The 21,292-nt window shown below is 39.6% G+C and overlaps 1 protein-coding gene across 1 annotated transcript in view; it reads right to left on the reverse strand.

Moving 5' to 3' along the window:
- Window positions 1–21,292, reverse strand: part of nlgn3a (neuroligin 3a) — a 305,661-nt gene that overhangs the window by 170,226 nt on the left and 114,143 nt on the right. The window contains exon 3 of the mRNA XM_079838954.1: window positions 5,946–6,095. Coding sequence (XP_079695080.1) covers window positions 5,946–6,095 — 150 coding nt within the window. The remainder of the gene's footprint in view (window positions 1–5,945; window positions 6,096–21,292) is intronic.

The raw sequence follows: 21,292 nt of genomic DNA on the forward strand, positions 1-21,292 counted from the left end.
TAGGGAGTTTGTGTGTGTGTGTGTTGGGTAGGTTAAAGGAAGGGGTAGGGTGTGTGTATGTGTGTGGTGTGTGATAGGTAGGTTTAGGGGTAGGGTATGTGTGTGTTTGTGTGTGATGGGTAGATTTAGGGGTTGGGGAAGGGAGTTTGTGTGTGTGTGTGTGTCGGGTAGGTTAAAGGAAGGGGTAGGGTGTGTGTATGTGTGTGGTGTGTGATAGGTAGGTTTAGGGGTAGGGTGTGTGTGTGTGCGTTGGGTAGGTTTAGGGATAGGGGTAGGGTGTGTGTGTGTATGTGATGGGAAGGTTTAGGGGTAGGGTGTGTGTGTGGTGTATGATGGGTAGGTTTAGGGATAGGGGTACAGTGTGTGTGTGTGTGTGTGTGTGTGTGTGTGTGTGTGTGTGTGTGTGTGTGTGTGTGTGTGTGTGTGTGTGTGTGTGTGTGTGTGTGTGTGTGTGTCTGTGATGGGTAGGTTTAGGGGTAGGGGTAGTGTGTGTGTGTGTGTGTGTGTATGTGTTTGATGGGTAGATTTAGGGGTAGGGGTAGGAGTGTGTGTGTGCTGGGTAGATTTAAGGATGGGGTAGGGTGTGTCTATGTGTGTGTGATGGGTAGGTTTAGGGGTATGGGTAGGGTGTGTGTGTGTGTGTGTGTGTGTGTGTGTGTGTGGTGTGTGATGGGTAGGTTTAGGGGTAGGGAGGGAGTGTGTGTGTATGTGTGATGGGTAGGTTTAGGGGTAGGGTAGGGTGTGTGTGTGTGTGTCATGGGTAGGTTTATGGGTAGTATGTGTGTGTGTGTGTGTGTGTGTGTGTGTGTGTGTGTGTGTTGTGTGTGTGTGTGTGTGTGTGTGTGTGTGTGTGTGTGTGATGGGTAGGTTTAGGGATAGGGGTACGGTGTGTGTGTGTGTGTGTGTTTGATGGGTAGATTTAGGGATAGGGGTACGGTGTGTGTGTGTGTGTGTGTGTGTGTGTGTGTGTGTTTAATGGGTAGGTTGAGGGGTAGGGTGTGTGTGTGTGTGTGTGTGTGTGTGTGTGTGTGTGTGTGTGTGTGTGTGTGTGTGTGTGTGTGTGTGTGTGTGTGTGTGTGTGTGTGTGTGTGTGTGTGTGTGTGTGTGTGTGTGTGTGTATGTGTGTGGTCCTGGTAAAACCTACATTATGAAGACAAAATGTTCCCACAAAGGTGCCAATATCCGAAATTCATGGGACATTTTTTGGTCCCCATGAGGAAAACAGCTTATAAATCACACAGAATGAGAATTTTTGCAAATGTGAAATTGCAGAACGTTTTGTGTGATGGGTCGATTTAGTGTAAGGGGAGAGAATATACAGTTTGTACAGTATAAAACCCATTACGTCAATGGAAAGTCCCAATAAAACATGGAAATCCAGTGTGTGTGTGTGTGTGTGTGTGCAAGGGAAGTGCCATGGGTTATACATGTATTTTAGTTATATACAGAAGCCTATTCTATATCAAACTTAAATATGAATCTTGTTGTCCACTAATCTGAATATTTCGGTGGTTATGGCCCTCACACTTTGCACCTGAGGTGGGGAAATAAATGCCCTTACCTCAGCAAAAACCATTTAAAGTCAAATGACACATCCTGACACATCCAGGCACAAATTGCACCGTTCCCCGAGAAAGACCCAGCCACTTTTGCAGTTGCATTTCCCTCTCTACATGAAATGGCTCTCGACCCAGATGAAACATACTGTACATTTGCCAGGGGATTTTGCTACAGCTCTTGAGGAATTCATGTGACATGTAATTTCACATCCAAGCTGAACATGCAATATTTCACTCTGAATGCTAAGAAGGCTTCACGCCGTCTGATCGGAAACCATTTGCAGTAATAGACAGTTGTCAGTGACGTGGAAAATCTACGCATCAATACCTAATATCATCTGCCGAACAAAGAGCAGAAGACTGAATGGTTAATTTCTGGATTTGATTTGCAACGTGGCAGAGCCAGCCAGTCACAGAAGATCCATGCATGGAAATCGTTTTTTCTTGTGGCACACACACATGATGTTTTTAATTAGACTCCCGTAACAGCGAACAAAGTCGGCAGGCACAACCAGACGGATGGCGCTCATAGAAATGTAAAATTGTCTAATGCGGATTTGAACCGCACATGTAATGGGATGCAATCAAACATTCATGTTGCCTTGAGCTATGAGCTCTGGGAAAAGACAAACACTTCGAAAACTGCCATAATGCACTGCTTTAAAATCATATCTATAGGCATATATATTACATTTGCTTTCTCAAACAGACATCCAAGTGCCGGTGATTTATTCCATATTTTTCATAGCTCCGGCATTATTTCTACTATAACTGCTCCGCCGGCTTACCACCATAAAGGGCAAAGGTCCATGGATTTTAAAAGAGAGGTGGCTATTGTTAATATTTAATGCATCTGGAAACAGTAATTAAGTCTTCCCCAGAAGAAAAGGAATTTGACATGCTCTGGAGAGCCAGTGAGTAATTATATTTGTAAAGAGCAGTGATACAAGATACTCCCCCCTGACTAGGAGTCATTACACGCCATTAAAGGGTCCCGGCAAGCCCGGCCTGATCCACGCCCGCGCACGCGCACCAGAGACAGACTTCCTATAAACAAATTGTCTCCAGACCAAACTCTGCGTCTGATCAAATCCGAGTGCCACAGTATTCACACATCCCATCAGTCACAAAGACACAGCATCCGCAGGAAAGGACTCGCCGGTGATCTGGCATTTGTAATTAAATATTAAACCTGTAATGAGTTCTCAGCCATCTACATGGTGTGGAGTTCACATGCAAAAGTCTCCAAATAGGGCCCCTGGAGAGACAGGGTCCACACTTAGAAGCAATAATTATCACATCCACAGGACAGGTGGAAACGCTGCAGAGAGATGATAAAACTCCAGCGAGACTTATTAAACCGAGCTCGGGAATAAAGACCGTACAGTGCACAGATCGCTGTTGTTGTGTTGCATCTCGAGTGCTATTTTCATTCTTTTTTATGCCATTCTCAAATAAGGCACACGCATGCATAAATACATGAATTTTGCATCAAACCCCTGTAACCTACATTCAGCCACGTTCACGGAACAGCCACAAGGTAAATGAGGAAGCTTTTACATACTGTATAATTCTCTCTGCATACCTTTAAGCTGCATAATTAAAAGGATGGCTCATTTTTTTTATTAATATCCTATTATTTATTTATTTTCTTCCCCTGGAATTGTTCGGTCTGCTCTGAATTTCAATTACATCTGCAGCAGCTATCACTATGCAAATGAGGGGTGTCCTGTGTTTTAATAAAGGGAAAATGCGTCCGTAGTGCTGCCATCACTCCTCGCGCTACCTGTAGAGATTGTACCATTAGCGAAACATCATTTGTAAAATATATGCCGAATGCAACCTGGTTGAAAAAAAAAAAAAAAAAAATGGTAACACTTTAAAACTGCAATAAACAGTATATAAACATTTCAGTAAAATATCCAAAAAACACTATTAATAAATTAATAATCATATTTTTCAAAACTACTGCTTTGGACAACACAACAAGGTATCCTTTTTGAAAGCTTACAGATTTAAGCTTAACAATTCATGTAGCCAATTTGCTGATTAATCCCCCTCCCCCCATAATTTACTTGTGTGATATGAATACTTACTTTGTACTATGTACTGTAATATGTCTAAAAAATAATACAGCTCAGATAGTCATGTGTCATATGTAATTTAAAAGATCTCACAGAGAAGAAAACAACAAGCATAATTGTTTTGGGCATTGACTAAACTTGAGCAGGTTTTTGTATGTGTAGACCCGCAGACCCATATGTAAATAATATACGGATGCAGCATTTATGTCACTTTTTTGCTTGTAACTTCACGAAACATGCAACGATTGTGGAAAATGGCACATCAATATTTACAGCAGATTCTCAGGATCAAACCATCACCAAAACCTGTCACTTAGATCTAAACATTTTCCTCATGGAGTTATAATACATAACACCCCACAGGCGCGTTTGCGCTTGTAACTTCATGAAACATGCACAGATCGTAGAAAATATCACATTATTACTTACAGTGGATGCTCCCGACTGAAATGAGTCCAAAGTCAATATAATCCATTGTGTTGATCACAAGACATGCATATGAAAATGCCTCCGGGTGTCAAATAAAGGCTACCTTGGATCCAAATGCTTTAACTTTTGATTATTGTATGTTATCGCCACAAAATTTGATCCACACAGCAAAAGCTCCAGTGTTAATTTAACTCTCATTAGAGTTTATTTGACTCCACACTCAAGAGTATTCAAATAAACTCTGAAGCAGTGTTGAAGTTAATAAGATAATTAAGTGATTACTTGAGTGATGATTGGCCATTAATGATAAACACCTTATGATAATGAGCAGAAGTATGGAAGGAAAGAGTGACCGGATTTAAGTCACCATTATGATGTTTGATTTAGTTGGGCTCCTGACTTGGACTGTTTAACATCAGATTTTCAGGTTACTACATTCTAAAACATGCTGGGTTAACAATAACCCAAGTTGGGTTGAAAATGGACTAACCCAGCAATTGGGTTGTTTTAACCCAGTGGTTGGGTTAAATGTTTGCTTAAAACAACCAAATTGCTGGGTTAGTCCATTTTCAACCCAACTTGGGTTATTTTTAACCCAGCATTTTTTAGAATGTACATGATGACTATGCTACAATCAAAAAAATATATAAACTTTTTTTTCTGTGCCATAACAAGTGTGTTTTATAAACACATTTAAAGCAGCCATAAGTAATATTTAAAAAGCCAAGAGACAAACTAAAGCACACACTGATCACCATAATGGTGACTTAAAACCGGCGACTCTTTCCTTCAGTGATTCTGCTTGTTATCATCAGGTGTTTTTCACTAATGGTCAATCATCACTCGATGGATCACTTGATTATCTCATTAACTTTAACACAGCTTCAGAGTTTTAACACTCTTGAGTGTGGAGTCAAATAAACTCTGGAGAGAGGTTAATTTAACACTGGAGTTTTTGCTGTGCAGATGCACCTCACATGTAGGATAATTGTCCTTCTACCTTATTTCCTTCCTGAGTTATTGCATGTAAAAAAACAACTCTAAAAATTCCTTCAGGGCTTACAGGGTTAAAGAGTAGACAAATTATGATACAATTTTCAGTGACGGACGTACTCCAACAATAACTAATTCTGTTGATAACATTCTGTCGATCCGACGGTCTGTGGATGGGAATGCAAAAATGCGAAAGTACAACCTGTAGTTTTCACAAAAGACTTTGTTTTCATCCGTCAGACTTTTGCTGACAAATAAACGTGAATTTCTTGGGGAACTCGGAGAATGAGTGAACACTGTTCATTTACATATAGTACCGACACTGTAACCATACAAAGAGGGTTGAAAATCTGTGAAGTTACACTTTAACAGATGTGGTCTTGTCTCCGAAAGGTTGTAGGTTCAAATCCAGCAAAGAGTCACCCATTAACTTTTTCAACAACCTCTTACTTAAGTTCCTTCAGTACAACAGACTCCTCGCATTTGGGATGTTTATGGGATGTATTTTGGATTCAGAATCTGCTTTATACATTCACTCGGAAATATAATTGTATTGTGCTTATTTGTCAAATTTAAAAGCATAACTGGGTGACTAAACATTTTTATGCACCACGTTTAACAATTAAACAACACAACACTGTGCAAGGCAAAAAGAAAAAGCCAAACTTTGGCAAGAGTTTATCCCGCTTATTCAACAGAATCTCTTGCTTCAGTGTTTTGCATTGACTGATACAGTAAGCAGCATTCAACATATCATTCCAGTAAATGCAAAAATACTAGTTTTAATAATTAACACAGAACAAAAGAGACCCAGACCTAGCTCTACTTTTTTCCAATATGACTGCTCCTGGAAAGTTATGTAGCAATGAAAAGTGCTTACCTAGGACGCCGACTCGAAAGTTGAGCGTAATGACGATGACGTTCCCGTAACTGGCCAGCACGCTTCCGTCGATCATGTTCCCGGTGCCCTCCATGTACGATCCGCCGTGAATGTACACCATCACAGGTTTGGCTCCAGTATCTCGTATGTCTGCAAGAGTGGCCACCATTAAACTCTCGCTCCCCTATTGCCCCGATTCAACACAGCAATGCGTCTCACAGTCCTCCCAGATACCAGCCACCAGCTCAATTACAGTCTGAGATGCATCTCATATCAGCCGAGTCATTTGTCTCTCGTAATGAACAGTATGCGCAAAACAGATATGAACAGATGAAGCCATATGGAAGGTCAGAGCCTAACCGGCTATTGCAGGCGGCTCTAACACGCTTTAGTGGCCTAAATGATGAGATCATCGCAAATTTAATGGCCTTGTTAGACTTCACTGCTGCGGCACACAGCCACGGAAGGGTTTAAAACGGGCAGCAAAATTACGGAGAGCTAAGTATAGTTCAGCCAAAAATTTAAATGATTGTTCTGATCCCATTTTATTGTTTTGCTTCCTTGAAAGCCAAAATCATCCTAAGCAAAAGTGAATGTTCCAAAAAGCATATTAAAAGTAGTTCATACATGCATATGCGCTATATTCCAACTTTTCTGAGGTCAGAACCAAATTTATGCCATTATTCACTGAAAATATTCCCCTCCACTGGAATTCAGTTAAAATATAGTGCATCACTGACACCAAATGCTATTAGTTATCTTATAACATAACCTCACAAAGTTTTGTACAATTTAAAACTAAATTAAAAAGACTGTATGACTTCAGAAAACATGGAATGTAGTTTCCCTTACTATACACAGTGAAAAAATGTAATAGATCTCATTGGACATTTTGTGTAATTTTACAGTAAAATACTGATAAATGTACAGAAGTACAATGTAAAAAAAAATCTAACCGTATACAAAAATATGTAGTAATATTTATATTTTACAGCATTGAACTTAAATTTATGGTAAAAAAAATGTCAGCTGTGGTTAAAGTACTTTACAGCAAAAATAGGGTAGTAATATTTTAGGTTTTACGGCATTTAACTAAAGTTTACGGTAAAAACTGTCAGCTGTGGTTGAAGTACTTTACCTTAAAAAAATACAGTACAAATATGTATGTTTTACAGGATTGATCTAAAATTCATGGTAAAAAACTGTCAGCTGTGGTTGAAGTACTTTACCTTAAAAAAATACAGTACACATACGTATGTTTTACAGCATTGATCTAAAATTCATGGTAAAAAACTGGCAGCTGTGGTTGAAGTACTTTACCGTAAAAAAAAAACAGAAGAAATATTATAGGATTTACAGCATTTAGCTAAAGTTTATGGTAAAAAATTGTCAGCTGTGTTTAAAGTACTTTACAGCAAAAAAAAGAAAGAAAAAAAGGTAGTAATATATTAGGTTTAATGGCATTTAAGTAAAGTTTATGGTATAAAAAAAAATAAAAAAAATTGGAAGCTGTGGGTGCAGTACTTTACCGTAAAAGAAATACGGTATAAATCTACATGTTTTTTGGCATTGATCTAAAATTTACGGTAAAAACTGGCAGCTGTGGTTGAAGTACTTTACCACTAAAAATTGGGAAGTAATATTTTTGATTTTAAGGCATTTAATTAAAGTTTACTGTAAAAAAAACCTGGTGACTGTGGTTGACCATAAAATACAGTTGAAATATTTTGGGTTTTACATCATTTAACTAAAGTTTATGGTAAAAACTGGCAGCTGTGGTTGAAGTACTTTACCGTAAAAAATATGGTACAAATATATGTATGTTTTACAGCATTGATCTAAAATTCATGGTAAAAAAAACTGGCAGCTGTGGTTAAAGTACTTTACCGCAAAAAAAATGTGTGGTAATATTTTAGGTTTTACTGCATTTAACTAAAGTTTACGGTAAAAACTGGCAGCTGTGGTTGCCATTACTTTACCGTAAAAAATATGGTAGAAATCTACATGTTTTATGGCATTGATATAACATTTACGGTAAAAAACTGTCAGCTGTGATTGAAGTACTTACCTTAAAAAATATGGTAGGTAGAAATATGTATGTTTTAGCCATTGCTCTTAAATTTACAGTAAAAAGCTGGCAGCCGTGGTTGAATTATTTTATCTCACAAAATATGTTAGTTAGGGTGACCAAACGTCCTGTTTTCCTAGGACATGTCTTGTTTTCAAGTCCTGTCCTGGCCCTAATATAATAATTGTCTATCCATACAGCGGGGGCATACTTTAAATGTATTGAAATTAATAAGGAATCTTTGAGTAAACGTCAAGTATCATTTGAGTATCTCATTGCCGGGCCAAGTATCCTGGTTTTCGGTAATCAAAATATGGTCACCCTATGTTAGTAATATTTTAGGTATTAAGGCATTGAACGTCAATTTATGATAATAATAAAAAAACACAAAATGCTGTGGTTGCTAGTACTTTATTAGAGTTATTAGAAACCAATTTGTCACAAAAGTTGTTATTGAGAATTAACAAAGGTTTAGATGTTGATGTTTTATTGAAAAAAATAAATTTTGATGTATATATCACCATTCACTTTTGTTAGATGCAGAAGCTCGGACATTCAATTTCAAGATGCCCTTTTGTGTTTCCTGAAAGAAAGTCTAATACAGGTTTCGAAGTACATGAGGATGAATAAATTCTTTTTAAAATTTTGGCCAAACTATTCCTTTAACTTATTTATTTAAACGTTTTAATACAGACATTTATCAATCAATCATTATCAGTTCTTTTTTTTGGTGCTAATTACATAATATAAAAGAGAGAGAAAAAGAACACAAGCAGAGCAAATAGTCTCTCTGCTCAGATGAAAGAGACACAAGCCTGCTGGGCTGCGACTCAAAATGCTGTATTGTATTGAAGGTTGCCATGGATACGGCAGATCAAAATTCACAATCTTTGAGAAAGCCTAATCGCAAACACCACTCCAGTGCATTTGCCCCTGTTCGCATTCAACCCCTCCGATTAAATATGCGCTTATTTGCATGCATGTGGTCACGGCAAATTACCGACTGGCTTTTTTATGCAAAAAACCAATGTTGTTTGCAATCACTGTGCCACCGTCTGCTTAACGTCTCCTTTACACGGTACGGACGCATTCACACATTACGGTCCTGATCTGATGGATCAAGCGGGAACTGATTTGTATAGAATTTTTCCATTTCAGATCCGCCGGCTGAAACATTTACGGTTAGGTTTAAAGATTTATCTGGTATCTGAGAGAAGTATGATAAGACACTGCTTTGAAATGACAATTCTCTGTTGACACTTATCGTACGGAAGAAAGACAATGTATGGAGTGGGAAAAAAAGGGGCGAGAGAGAGAGAAAATGCACAAGGTTTCCTGCACAAGAGATGCACAGGATGAGATACAGAATGAAAAGATCGATTAGAAAAACAATACAAAGATTAGTCATGTCAGTGTTATCAGTAACCTCTTTTGTTGATTCACATCATAAAAACACAACACTCTGCTAACTGATCTCTTCTCTAACAAATATTCATAAAAAAATCAAGTCCTTCATAAGTCATATCCTGAGGAAAAAGAAGAGACATATGGATTAAAATGCATTGCATTCATAAACACATCATTTGATTAAACAGGACATAAATGACCCTAGACAGGAGGTGGGACACTATAGAACATTAACTGAAATGTCACGTTCGTGAATGCACAATAATGGTTGACATGAAAACATGACTCATTTGCTATGACACACACACACACACACACACACACACACACTAACAAACAAATGCCTGTGTTTCAACTTCAAAAGCAACGGTCCGCATGCATCTATTCCTTTACATAACCTCCATCAATCATCTCCAAGAGAACTAAAGAAGGTGAAGACCCCTGCTTCCTTACAAACGAAACAACACTTAACACCTCTGGGTTGAGTGACCTTCTTCACAAAGTCTTGAGTTGTGATTAGGGTGTTAAAATATGGTGGAAGTCAGAGCCGGGTGGCAGTGCTCGGCGTGTCTGTAAAGCTCAGGAGGAGGACGCGTCAAGCTATCTGTGAACCTCTCAAAATTCTCGACGGGCCACCTCTCAACGGCCTGTCACTCTAGAGGAACTGGACAGCGTGAGCACTGATAAGTGGCCCGGACTCGCACTGACGCTGTAAAACATGGGAACTGTCAAACATTCTTATTGTGAGCATTGTATGAGCTCCTGAGCCGAGGTTTCGACTTTGGACCCCACCGCTGAGCTCATCACGGATAACATAACTGTTGAAGATCGACATTTCCAGGTCAAACTGAATATATCTGAGGCTATTATGGATAGAAAAAAAGTGAGCACGGCTCAGACTCTGCGAGAAAATACATAATACATACACATGCAGCTTTTCTATGCCACGCTGCTAACCCTAATGCTCAAAATAATGAATTGGTTTGAGTATAGCCAACTCAAATTAAACAAATTATTTCAATCAAATTAACTTTTATGAGTATTCATTTTCTTTTGAGTTCTCAAAATGGACACATTTTGAGTAATCTGGATTGTTTCCTTGTTTTGAGTTTTATGAACTTGTTTATTTTAATTTAGACAAACTGGGCTGGGATTTCTATTCCCAGCATGCTTTGCAATGGCACTCTGAGGGGAGAGTAAAAGCTAAAATTAAGTGTAATACAATGTTTTATTGTGCAAGATTTAGTAGTGTTTAATCTTTTTCTATGCTAATTTGGGTTTTTTGGGGGGGGGGGGGGGGGGGGGGGGCTTCCATCATGGTGACGAGTGGAACATGAGCTTAGTTTGGGAACAGGTTTATGCTAAATGTATTATATTGCTGGCCTCATTCAGGAAGGGCTATGCTATGCTAATGCTATCAAAATAGCAAGTTAGCATTTACTAAATTAGCTAGTTAAAACTAGCCAAGTTTCCACTACTAAAATATATAAATTGAGATTACATGATCATTTTAAGTTAAATGTATGAATGAATATTTCAAGTTAAGAGCAATTAATAAGCATACAATAATCTTCCAGTTCTGCTTACTTAAACTTTGAATTTCTTAACTTAAAAATGTTGATGTATCTGATTACCTCAATTTGTTTGAGTTTTAACAACTTATTTAGATTTACAGTGCATTAAAATCTCGCTGCCACAATGTTCATGTTGTTAGCACACTGCTACGCAGTTGCTAAGGTATTTTGTTTGTTTGCTAGGTAGCTACTTGCTGCGTCTGAAATAGCATACTGGCAGACTAGTTTGATGAAAAAATTTGCAACCGTTAAAAAGGTCATTCTACACTGAACAAAATTATAAACGCAACACTTTTGTTTTTGCCCCCATTTTTCATGAGTTGTGAGCGGCAGAAGTTGAAGATTTCTCAACTTTTCAAGCGTCAACGCAGGCATCATCCAATCACATCGCCCTATGCAAATACCCTAGAGCAGACGCTAGCCAATTGCGTTCATGCAACCCTAGAGCAGACGCGGCAAGTAATGTGATTGGCTGTTGTCACTATGACGGTCGCATCAGCGCCAAGCTTAAGCCACGCCCTCCGTCAAGCGTTAACGCTGACGCCCCATGTGAATGCAGCGTAAGACTTTATCTAAGATTTGTGAACAATATTAGTGAAAAATAGGCCTTTTGTGTACTGTCTAAATCTGTGTTAGTGAGCACTTCTCATTTGCCGAGATAATCTGTCCACCTGTGAGGTGATCGTTTTGTTCAGTGTATTAAGCATACAACATGGACATACTACATCCTGAATGCTGGAAATGTCATGTGACCTACAACATCAGTCACGCTGCATTCAGAATATCATCCTGGGATTTCGTGCCTATAACATTATAAATGCTACATACTACTCATTTCACATACTACTTTTCGCATACTGTATAGTACGAGGCGTATTGGGATGTGGGGTACAGCGATACTGCGGTGCTTGCACCACAATTTTTAATGGATTTTTCAACAACACATATAGGTCTAAGTGAAATGCAAAAGGTGTGCATGTGACAATTTGTAGATTTTGGTTTCAATGGCTCAACCTAATCCAGATGGGGACGAGTGACCTTTGAAGAAGGCGAGTTCTTGAGGCTGGGCTGCAGTGTATGTGCATTAAATATAATGGTACGAACACAGAGACAGGTGGTTTGATGTGCTCTTTGAAGTCCAGCTTCTAGCAGTGAATGAGGAGGAATGGAGAAAGAGAGAGAGACCAGAGGGGGTGGCAGGTTGGGGGGTGAGGGTGTAGACCACCACGCAGAAACCACATCAGACACCTCACATGCTACCAACAAAAAGCACTACCGCACACACTCACACCCCTCATAATGAAAAACTAGAATTTGCGACAATATCCTGAGACTGGTGCCAAAGAAAATGGACTTTACAAATGTGAGTGCCTATTGTCCGTGCAAAACCCTCCACCACACTGCTAGGGTGTCTAGGATGCTTAATAGCCCAGGTCAAAAGAGTTCACCCTCCAGACTATATGATGTTCTGGTTACAATAGTAGAAATAGTTTGGGTACCTCCATCAGTGTATAGACCTGCTCTCACCAACACGAGTGTTCAAAAATTCACTTTTGAATGCGATTTACCTGGTTAGAGCGACAGACGGACTTAATAATAAGAGGACATTTCACTCTCTGACAGTAGGTGGCACTTATCATGCGCGAGAGACTGTCCATGAATTTTCTTGGGACTCACACACACACCTATGGACAATTTAGCATATTCAATTCCCCTATGCGGCATGTTTTTGGATTGTGGGGGAAACCCGAGCACCCGGATCAACTTTTTGTGCAATGTTGCCGTCAACGGGAAACCAGGTGAGATAGAGGGATACTAATTAGGGCAATGGACTAGTTCTCTTAAGGTGATTTTACACGGCACAATTTCTTTACCCAAGCAACATCGCTGGGAAATATTGCCCCCGTGTATCATCACCTTGAGGCGACAGTGCTACCTACTGAGCCATAAAAGTAATACACAACTTCTAACGCTTGTCATAGACAATATAGGAAGTGAAACAGTATTTACATATTTTCAAAGAGCCATTCAGATTATTGTATTCACTATGCAGTCGGCATCCTTATGGCACACAGAGGGATAATCACAGAAGCAATGGTTTGTCAGATCTGCGCTATCTCACACATATTTATGACTTAATAAAACAGGCTGTGTGACTATGAGAAATGATTACATCAAAATACACGTCCGTAAGCAAGTTCAATTGACTTTATTTAAACTAAATACACATATTTAGCTGTTGTCACATGCCAGTGATATGGGGTTAAAATTGTTGCATTATTCCAGATAAACAGATTCTAACCCCATACAGTGATTATTCCTCCCCAATGTTGCCAACCCCCGCCGACCCCTGCCCTGTGGTGCTTATCAAACGATACTAAACACATACAGAGACAAGAGAGCCGTTCCGGATCCTTCCTCTGCTATTCACTGTCTCTTTATGTAACAGCAGGAGCTCTGAGCATGTGACCAGAAGCACCAATCTTATTGGTTGGCCAGTTTTATGTGCAGCGCAATGATAAAGAGATTAGAACAACTGTCTGTAAAACATTGGCGGTATGTGAATGTTAATGTTGGTCCGAACAAGCTCAAATTTTCGCACCCAACATTCGTCTTGGTGTGAACAGGCCTTCAGTATATTCTTTATATATATTTAAACAAATGTATGGTAGGTTCATCGTAAGTTCAATCTCTTGGAAAACGAATATCACACCTCTCCAAAACAAGTTGTGTAATTTGAGGTATTACTCAAGTTATGCAAGTCACACATCAAAGTTTAAGACAGCGGATAGGAGTTATTTCAACTCACTAGCCAACAACGCAATAAATGCATTTAAGCCACAAATGTCTGCAGTCTGTTCCTTCAACTACTGGCACAAGCAAACAGGCACGCATCCAGTTTGGCCCATTGTTTATTTAACCCATCCTGTGTGACAGTGGGTACTGAACTCTGTTGCCGAGAAAAATCCATCCTAACACCCCAGCAGGTGGAGCAAGCCTGGCCACTGGCACCATCGCAAGATGGCTGGCGTCTGGAGGAGAGAAGGGCTCTTTTTCCCAATTAGGGCACATGGACAAGCAAGCCAATGCAACGACTATGTGCATCTATTTGTCAGCGGTGGGAAGACTTTGACAGCAGACACATGAGACAAGGTATGTCTTCCTGTGGGCCAAGCACAATTTATTACTCCTGCCATGTTCTGCATTAAGAATTAGTTCTCTGTGCCTAAATATACACCTACATAATGTACCAGTACCACAACAGTGCACCTAAGTGAAAACCAGAGAGGTAGGAGGTGTTATAGCTTTGCTTAGCAGCACCTGAGATTGACTTAATTGCCAGAGATGCTGAACAGAATGAGAGGCACTGCAATATGTTTGTGCCAAGCTTGATGACTGAAATAAGGACCACCAGCTGAGAAATGATGCCGACAGCTTGCTAGTTACATTATGTCATATGAGCCCGGTCTATTTCAGTGCTAAAGACAGACATCTGGGCTGAATCCCAAGTCACATTTTATCCATCCTATACAGTAAATCAGAATAGGATTGGTGCATACCAAAATCAAAGCACAAATTGGAAAGTTCCCAGATTCAGGTGGAATTTGGAAGTATAAGCACACTTTTACCTATAGCAAGGTATGTGCATTTATCATGTTAACAATGTGCTATTTTATTACACAGAGGTACTAATACCAATGTATTAACTTACTAGCATGCATTCCTTCATACACTCTCAAAAAAATGCAAAAACTGTACCTTTAGGGCTACAACAGCTTGTCACTGGGGCAGTACCATTAAACTGACATCTTTGTACCTTTTTTACCCCTAAAAGGTTCATAGCAGTACCTTACGGCACATATATACTTGTACTTAAGTCAAGTCAAGTCACCTTTATTTATATAGCGCTTTTTACAATGCTGATTGTTTCAAAGCAGCTTCACAGTGTTAAACAGGAAAATAATGCAACAGAATTTGATTCGTCTGTACAGCCGCTCTGGAGAAAATGGTGATGTCATCTAGCTCATTTCAATTATCATACAGTGACAATGTTAGTAATTTAGTTGAAAATTTATTTGAATATTTAGTTGAATATTTAGTGTCCCCAACTGAGCAAGCCAAGTCAAAGGCTACAGTGGCAAGGAACCAAAACTCCATCAGGTGGTTTAATGGAGAAAAATAAACCTTGGGAGAAACCAGGCTCAGTCTGGGTGCCAGTTCTCCTCTGGCCAACGTATGACCAGTGTATGATTATGATTCTGGCAACATTACTGGTCAAAAGTCATATTAGATCGGAATATTTGAAAGATCGGAGTCATCACGCCGGAAACGGGTTTATAGAGGATGCCGTGTCTATGAGGCAATTATTAGATAGGAATATTCGAAAGATCGGAGTCATCATGCCAGAGACGGTATATTGGGATGTCGTGTTGATTAGGCAATTATTAGATAGGAATATTCAAACGATCGGAGTCATCACGCCGGAGACGGGTTTATAGAGGATGCCGTGTCGATGAAGCAATGTCAGGGGGAGTCTAATTGACACGGTCTCTGCAGACACTTTAGGATCATGCGTTGGTCATGTCTAGGCGCAGGTCTACCATCTGATCTGGACACGGCCCGAGTCTGGCTGACTGCAGTAAACCTCGGGATAAACAGAGAGACTAACTTTAGCATAGATGCCATTCTTTTTATGACGTATCGAGAACATCAGGTGTTATGGGGAAGTGTTCCCGGTTCCAGCTGACCTAGTTAATGCAGCCTAACAATCATTTAACTGATTTGAAAATATACATTAAAAAAATGTCATGTGTATGCCATAGTAAAGATATGTGTTTTTAGTCTAGATTTAAACTGACAGAGTGTGTCTGCTTCCCGAACAATGCTAGGAAGGCTGTTCCAGAGTTTAGGTGCTAAATAGGAAAAGGATCGACCGCCTGCAGTTGATTTTGATATTCTAGGTATTATCAACTGGCCAGAGTTTTGAGACCGCAATAGACGTGATGGAGTATAATGTGTTAAGAGCTCGCTCAAGTACTGGGGAGCTAAACCATTTAGTGCTTTGTAAGTAATAAGCAAGATTTTAAAATGTATGCAATGTTTAATAGGTAGCCAGAGCAGTGTTGACAGAACCGGGCTATATGTTGACAGATATGGTCATACTTCCTGATTCTAGTAAGAACTCGAGCTGCTGCGTTTTGGACCAGCTGCAGTTTGTTTATTAAGCGAGCAGGGCAACCACCTCACGGTACTTTTAAGGGTGAAAAAGGTACAAAGATGTCCTTTTAAATGTACTGCCGCAGTGACAAGCTGTTATACCCCTAAATATACCGTTTTTGCACATTTTTATTCTGAGAGTGTAGAAGCAGATGCATTGGGATTCAGTCAGAGTGAGAAGAAAGATATGGAAAGACTGGAATGTATCCGCACAGTTGCCTTCATTTGAGCCTAAAGGCTCCTGGCTGACCTGGTAAAGGGTTAAGTGTGTGGTGATGTTGTCTAGAAATGTTTGCCCAGGAAGGATGGCCTAGATTTACAATGATACTATGTAGCTAGAGATGAGTAGAGGTTGTAAGGTGAACAATGTGTCATGATTACTACTACTATAATTCACAAATACGCAGTGGCAGCTCAATTGTAGATTCTGTGTCCGAGGATTGTTGCTTTGACTTGCATGCCTTGTTAGACAAATGGGGCATACTGATATATAGTTGGCTCAAGTGGAATATCATTCCGGCGCTGTTCAAGTGTCAAAACTCATTTGTAGCACTCTTACATGTGATATCTTCTGTGGAGATAACCAAAGTGCCTTAACAAGGAATTGAGGCTCAACTATTTACCAACCAATCTAGGGCAACTCGTTCAGCTCATTTGCAACTTTTGCCTGCTTGGTATTCTTGTTTTATTTGAATGTTTCGGCATGCTTCACAAGCCATGTTCCCTATTGTCACCGTTGACGCCATATCCCTGGGCCATTCAGAGTCAAGGAAAAACAGGCAGGCCATTGATGCAAGGTAATTGGCACCTCATGCAAAAACATGCCTTAGGCTTGAACACGGACACCACGGTGGACTACATCTCAATCCAGAGCTGGATCCACATCCCACTGGGACTGCTATGCCCATAAACCCAACCTCCAGACCAAGCGGAAAAGCCTCTGGAAGGACATGCTGCTTGACTGCTGGAGCCTAGTGGATTTTTCATGGAGAGCCGCCACATTTGCACAACTCAGAAATTGGATTGTCTGAACCAGCCAATTGCAAAGGTAATGCAACCGCTTTGGATTGGAAGTCCAAATCCTCCCGAGGGAAGCGTCTCTACATGTGGAGGGCTAAGACGTGTGCATTACAAGGCCTCTGCCACTACTGGTATTGAAGAAAGCATATCGATTAACACTGCTGTTAATACCGCTGACTGAGTCGCTTCAAACGTGAATTGCTTCAGTTTCCATTTCAGACACAAGTAAAGTACAACAGTAGAATGGCAAATCCATTGTTGTAGCACCTGAAGACAGTAAATGTGGCCAGCCAGACACAAACTGAGAGCAGCACTTGGCCTAAACCAACAAAGGCACAGTAGGGCTGTACAACTATCATAACTCTAGCATTGAACATGTCCCTCACCTATAAAATCTATTGTCAGTTTAGGAGCATAAAGGGACAACAATAACAGGATTTGAGATGGGTTCTGGGGTTTAAGCCTTTTGCAGTAACCGGGGAAGAATACTTTCCCTATTCTAATCTCGCCAGATATCCACCCTGAGCCCAGAATATCCCAAGATAAATGCTGAAATTGAACAATGCTCTTGCTGATTGGCAACTTCTCTTGCGTGCGTGCTCTCCCCCCCTCCGTGGCTAATCCTCTTACCACAACTTGTCAGCCTCTCTCTCCTCATCTTAATCCATTCGCCTGTTTTAAAAACTGAGTTGTGATACCCCATGCTTGCCTCATATGTGCATCCATGTTGCTCAACATGCTAGTAAAATATACACAGGAGCCAGACTATAATGAAAAAAATTCTATTACCACTTTATGAAAATATATATTTGCACTATATTATGGCCTCGGACTACTATACAGATATTACATGACTATATGAAACTCTATGGACGAGGCATCAAGCATCAGCAGTACAGCCGGCTTTATGTTGCATGCAGGTCAAGCACTATAACACAACACTCGAGGTTCAACCAATTTCAACTTTGACACCATCTGCTACAAACCTTTTAAAACAGACACACGACAAGGAAGAGAAATGGATCCTGTGTATCTAACTATAAAGTGTTTTACAACACAACGTTGAAGGCATATCATATTCTTTGTAAATGAATAAATGAATATGATGTGACATGTGGAGGTCAAAGCAGTGTGTGACGTTTGTATTGAGGTGTTTGTAGACTTGTCATGTGAAAAGGCCTTGATAAAACTTGAAATAATAGCTTGACATTAACTCTTTTGTTCAACAGCCACTGCCCCTAGTGGTTTTCCAAAGTAACTAGCCACTCAGCATTTTCACTGGCCACAATTTGGACATCAACACCATGGGGAAAAACTGCCATATAGATATTTTTTATATCATCCCATAATTTGTCAGCAGGAATATTAGGCTGCTATCACTTTAAGAGCTGACGCACGGATCCATTACACTGATACACATGCATTTTCTTTCTCAACTGTTTACATTCACTTAAAACTGACTGTGCTTACGTGAAGACTCGCCAAGACATTTTGACATTATATTGTGTGTGTTTGACTGTTTAAGTGCAATAAGCAGCAAAAAAGAGCTCAATTTAGTGCTGAGAGGCTTTATGTGCCGCACTTTGGGTGTGAGCATAAAATATGCGGGAATGAGTAAAATGATACGCAATACGCGCAATCACACAGCGAAATTCAAACCCTGTAACATCAACAATATTTATTGGGAGCAAATGAACTGAATGAGTGAGAGGAGGAGTGGTGTCTGTGTCTATAGGAAAATGAGTATTGGAAAAATTTCAGATATTTCAGTATCGATATGTATCGAAAAATCTATATTCTTTGCACTACACTACATTGCACTTAAGCAGGAACTTTTCCCAGGAACTAGGGACTTTGGGGTGGTACTCTGTGTTTTTTGACCGCAAGGCTCAGGGTCTAAATGAAGTTCTGGGTAAAAATGTCCCCCTCAAAAAGTCCCTAAACCACTAGCTAGTACTTTTTCAAAGTTCAGGAACTTAGGGGTGGGACTTGGTGTGCTGAACATGCTGATTGGTTGACTCCACGCAGCATTTTATTTCAACTTCTATTTTAAAAACTCTGTGTGTGCGGTGCGTGCAGTGAGAGCTGTTTGCTATTCGAATCAACAATGAAGTTTAAAAAATACGACTGACGGACCAACGACGAGGTTCAGGCATTATTAAGCTTATATATGGAGGACAAAATCCAACGGGAACTGGAAAGTTGTGCGTAGTCCTACGTCACTGGACTAATCTTCACGGTACTTCAGACGGTGATGGAAACGTATTTGGCGGGTTGGCGGGTGTCAATGTCAAGCCCTGCTTGTAAGTGTAGTAACAATATTATATGTGTATGGAACAGTTACTGTTCACTGCATAACTCATTGGCTCTCAGATGGTGGGTTGTAGATCTATTCTGATAGACATAGTCTCCATCCAATAATTACAAATTTGATGGTAACATGGATAGGTCCTTGAAAGGTATGGACAAAACTATGCAAGGTGCAAGCCAACACGATCCAGGCTACTTTAGATACAAGTAATGAGGATATGTTTTGTGTCGACCAGTGTGTTGTGCTGTGAATTACTGACACAACCGCAACCTGAACTCATTCAAAATCTAGCCCTCTGTGTGCATAGTAAATGTAAAATTGCATAAGACATTTAGAAACCAAACTCTCAATAATTTAGCATATTGTTGGGCTTAAGCTGTTCATGGTGCAATGTCTGATATTAGTGATATTTCTGTTACTTTTGTATGATAAATCCTTTTGGTACTAGGCTAGGTCAGTTGAGAATCACTGCACTAATCAACACGATAATGCATCTGTAGCCTCAAATATACAACAGATGAAAGACAAAACACAAAGCCACGCTGCACCTACGCAATTCACTCTCCCTCTCAAAAATCTCCCTGACATGCTAAGTATTGATGTATTCGAAACACAGTCATCCTCCACAGCCACACAAAGACGACTCTTTAGACCATGAGACAACATAAAATGGTGCAAGAGGGAGGGCTGCATTCAAAGTACAGAAAACAGAGGCTAAAAAAAATTCCAAGACATGCAATTGTCTTTTGCCACCAAAGAGAATACCTTCATCTTCATCACCGTCGTTATCGGATAAATCCTCGCCCTGTTTTTTGGAATGGGTTCCTGTTAGTAAAGCAGGGAGAATACAGAGAAGCACAGGGACATTCAAAATAGTCAAGACAAGAAACCTTAACAATATTAGACAGTACACATTAACTTTCATTAACTGACCAATAGCACGAATCACTTACATGTATAACATAATGTTGATTAGAACACAACCTAATGAGAGGGTCGAATTTTGGTTGACATTTGGTAAAATGTGTGATTAAAATAAGCGATCGCCCTCTTATTAAGTCTGTTCTTAATATTACAAATCATATATACAGATTTTCAAACAAAGCAGTAGTATAATACATTGAGTGCTCCAGTTTCATTAAAATAAATGACATACTTTTCAGAGGGTCAAAAGCTTAACACACTCTAAACAAAAGCATTAAAATGCATTAACACGACATGTTACAATTTGTAATGATAGAGAAAACTTCATTATTCTTCACGTCCATTTTTAAAATGGCTTAATATAGATCTGACTCTGCTTTTCAAAGCGTAATCATTTCATCATTAGTATTCATTTCAAATGAACGCTATAGTTACTCTACCACCAAAACACAGATGCAGATATAATTACATCAATGTCATCAACAGTGTGTGTACAGATACAGTCGGATAATCAGCACATTTGTTAATAAACACGTTTAGCCATTATCAAAACCTGCTATCCCTTTAGTTTAGGGTCCAAATCTCACTATTAACTAGTGCTTATTACGAGGATATTGCCTGTTTATTAGTACTCATTAATGCCATATTTTGCACGGCCAAATTCTACGTCCCTTAATCTAATAACAACTACCTTACAAACTGTTAATAAGCAGTAATTAGGAGTTTATTGAGGCAAAAGTCATAGTAAATAGTGAGAATTGGACTAAAGTGTGACCCAAACCCTAAAATCTGTTGGGTCAAATTGAAAGCTGTTGCAGGAACTTGT

This window comes from Gobio gobio (assembly GCF_949357685.1).
Source record: "Gobio gobio genome assembly, chromosome: 16".
In the NCBI taxonomy this organism is placed as follows: domain Eukaryota; kingdom Metazoa; phylum Chordata; class Actinopteri; order Cypriniformes; family Gobionidae; genus Gobio; species Gobio gobio.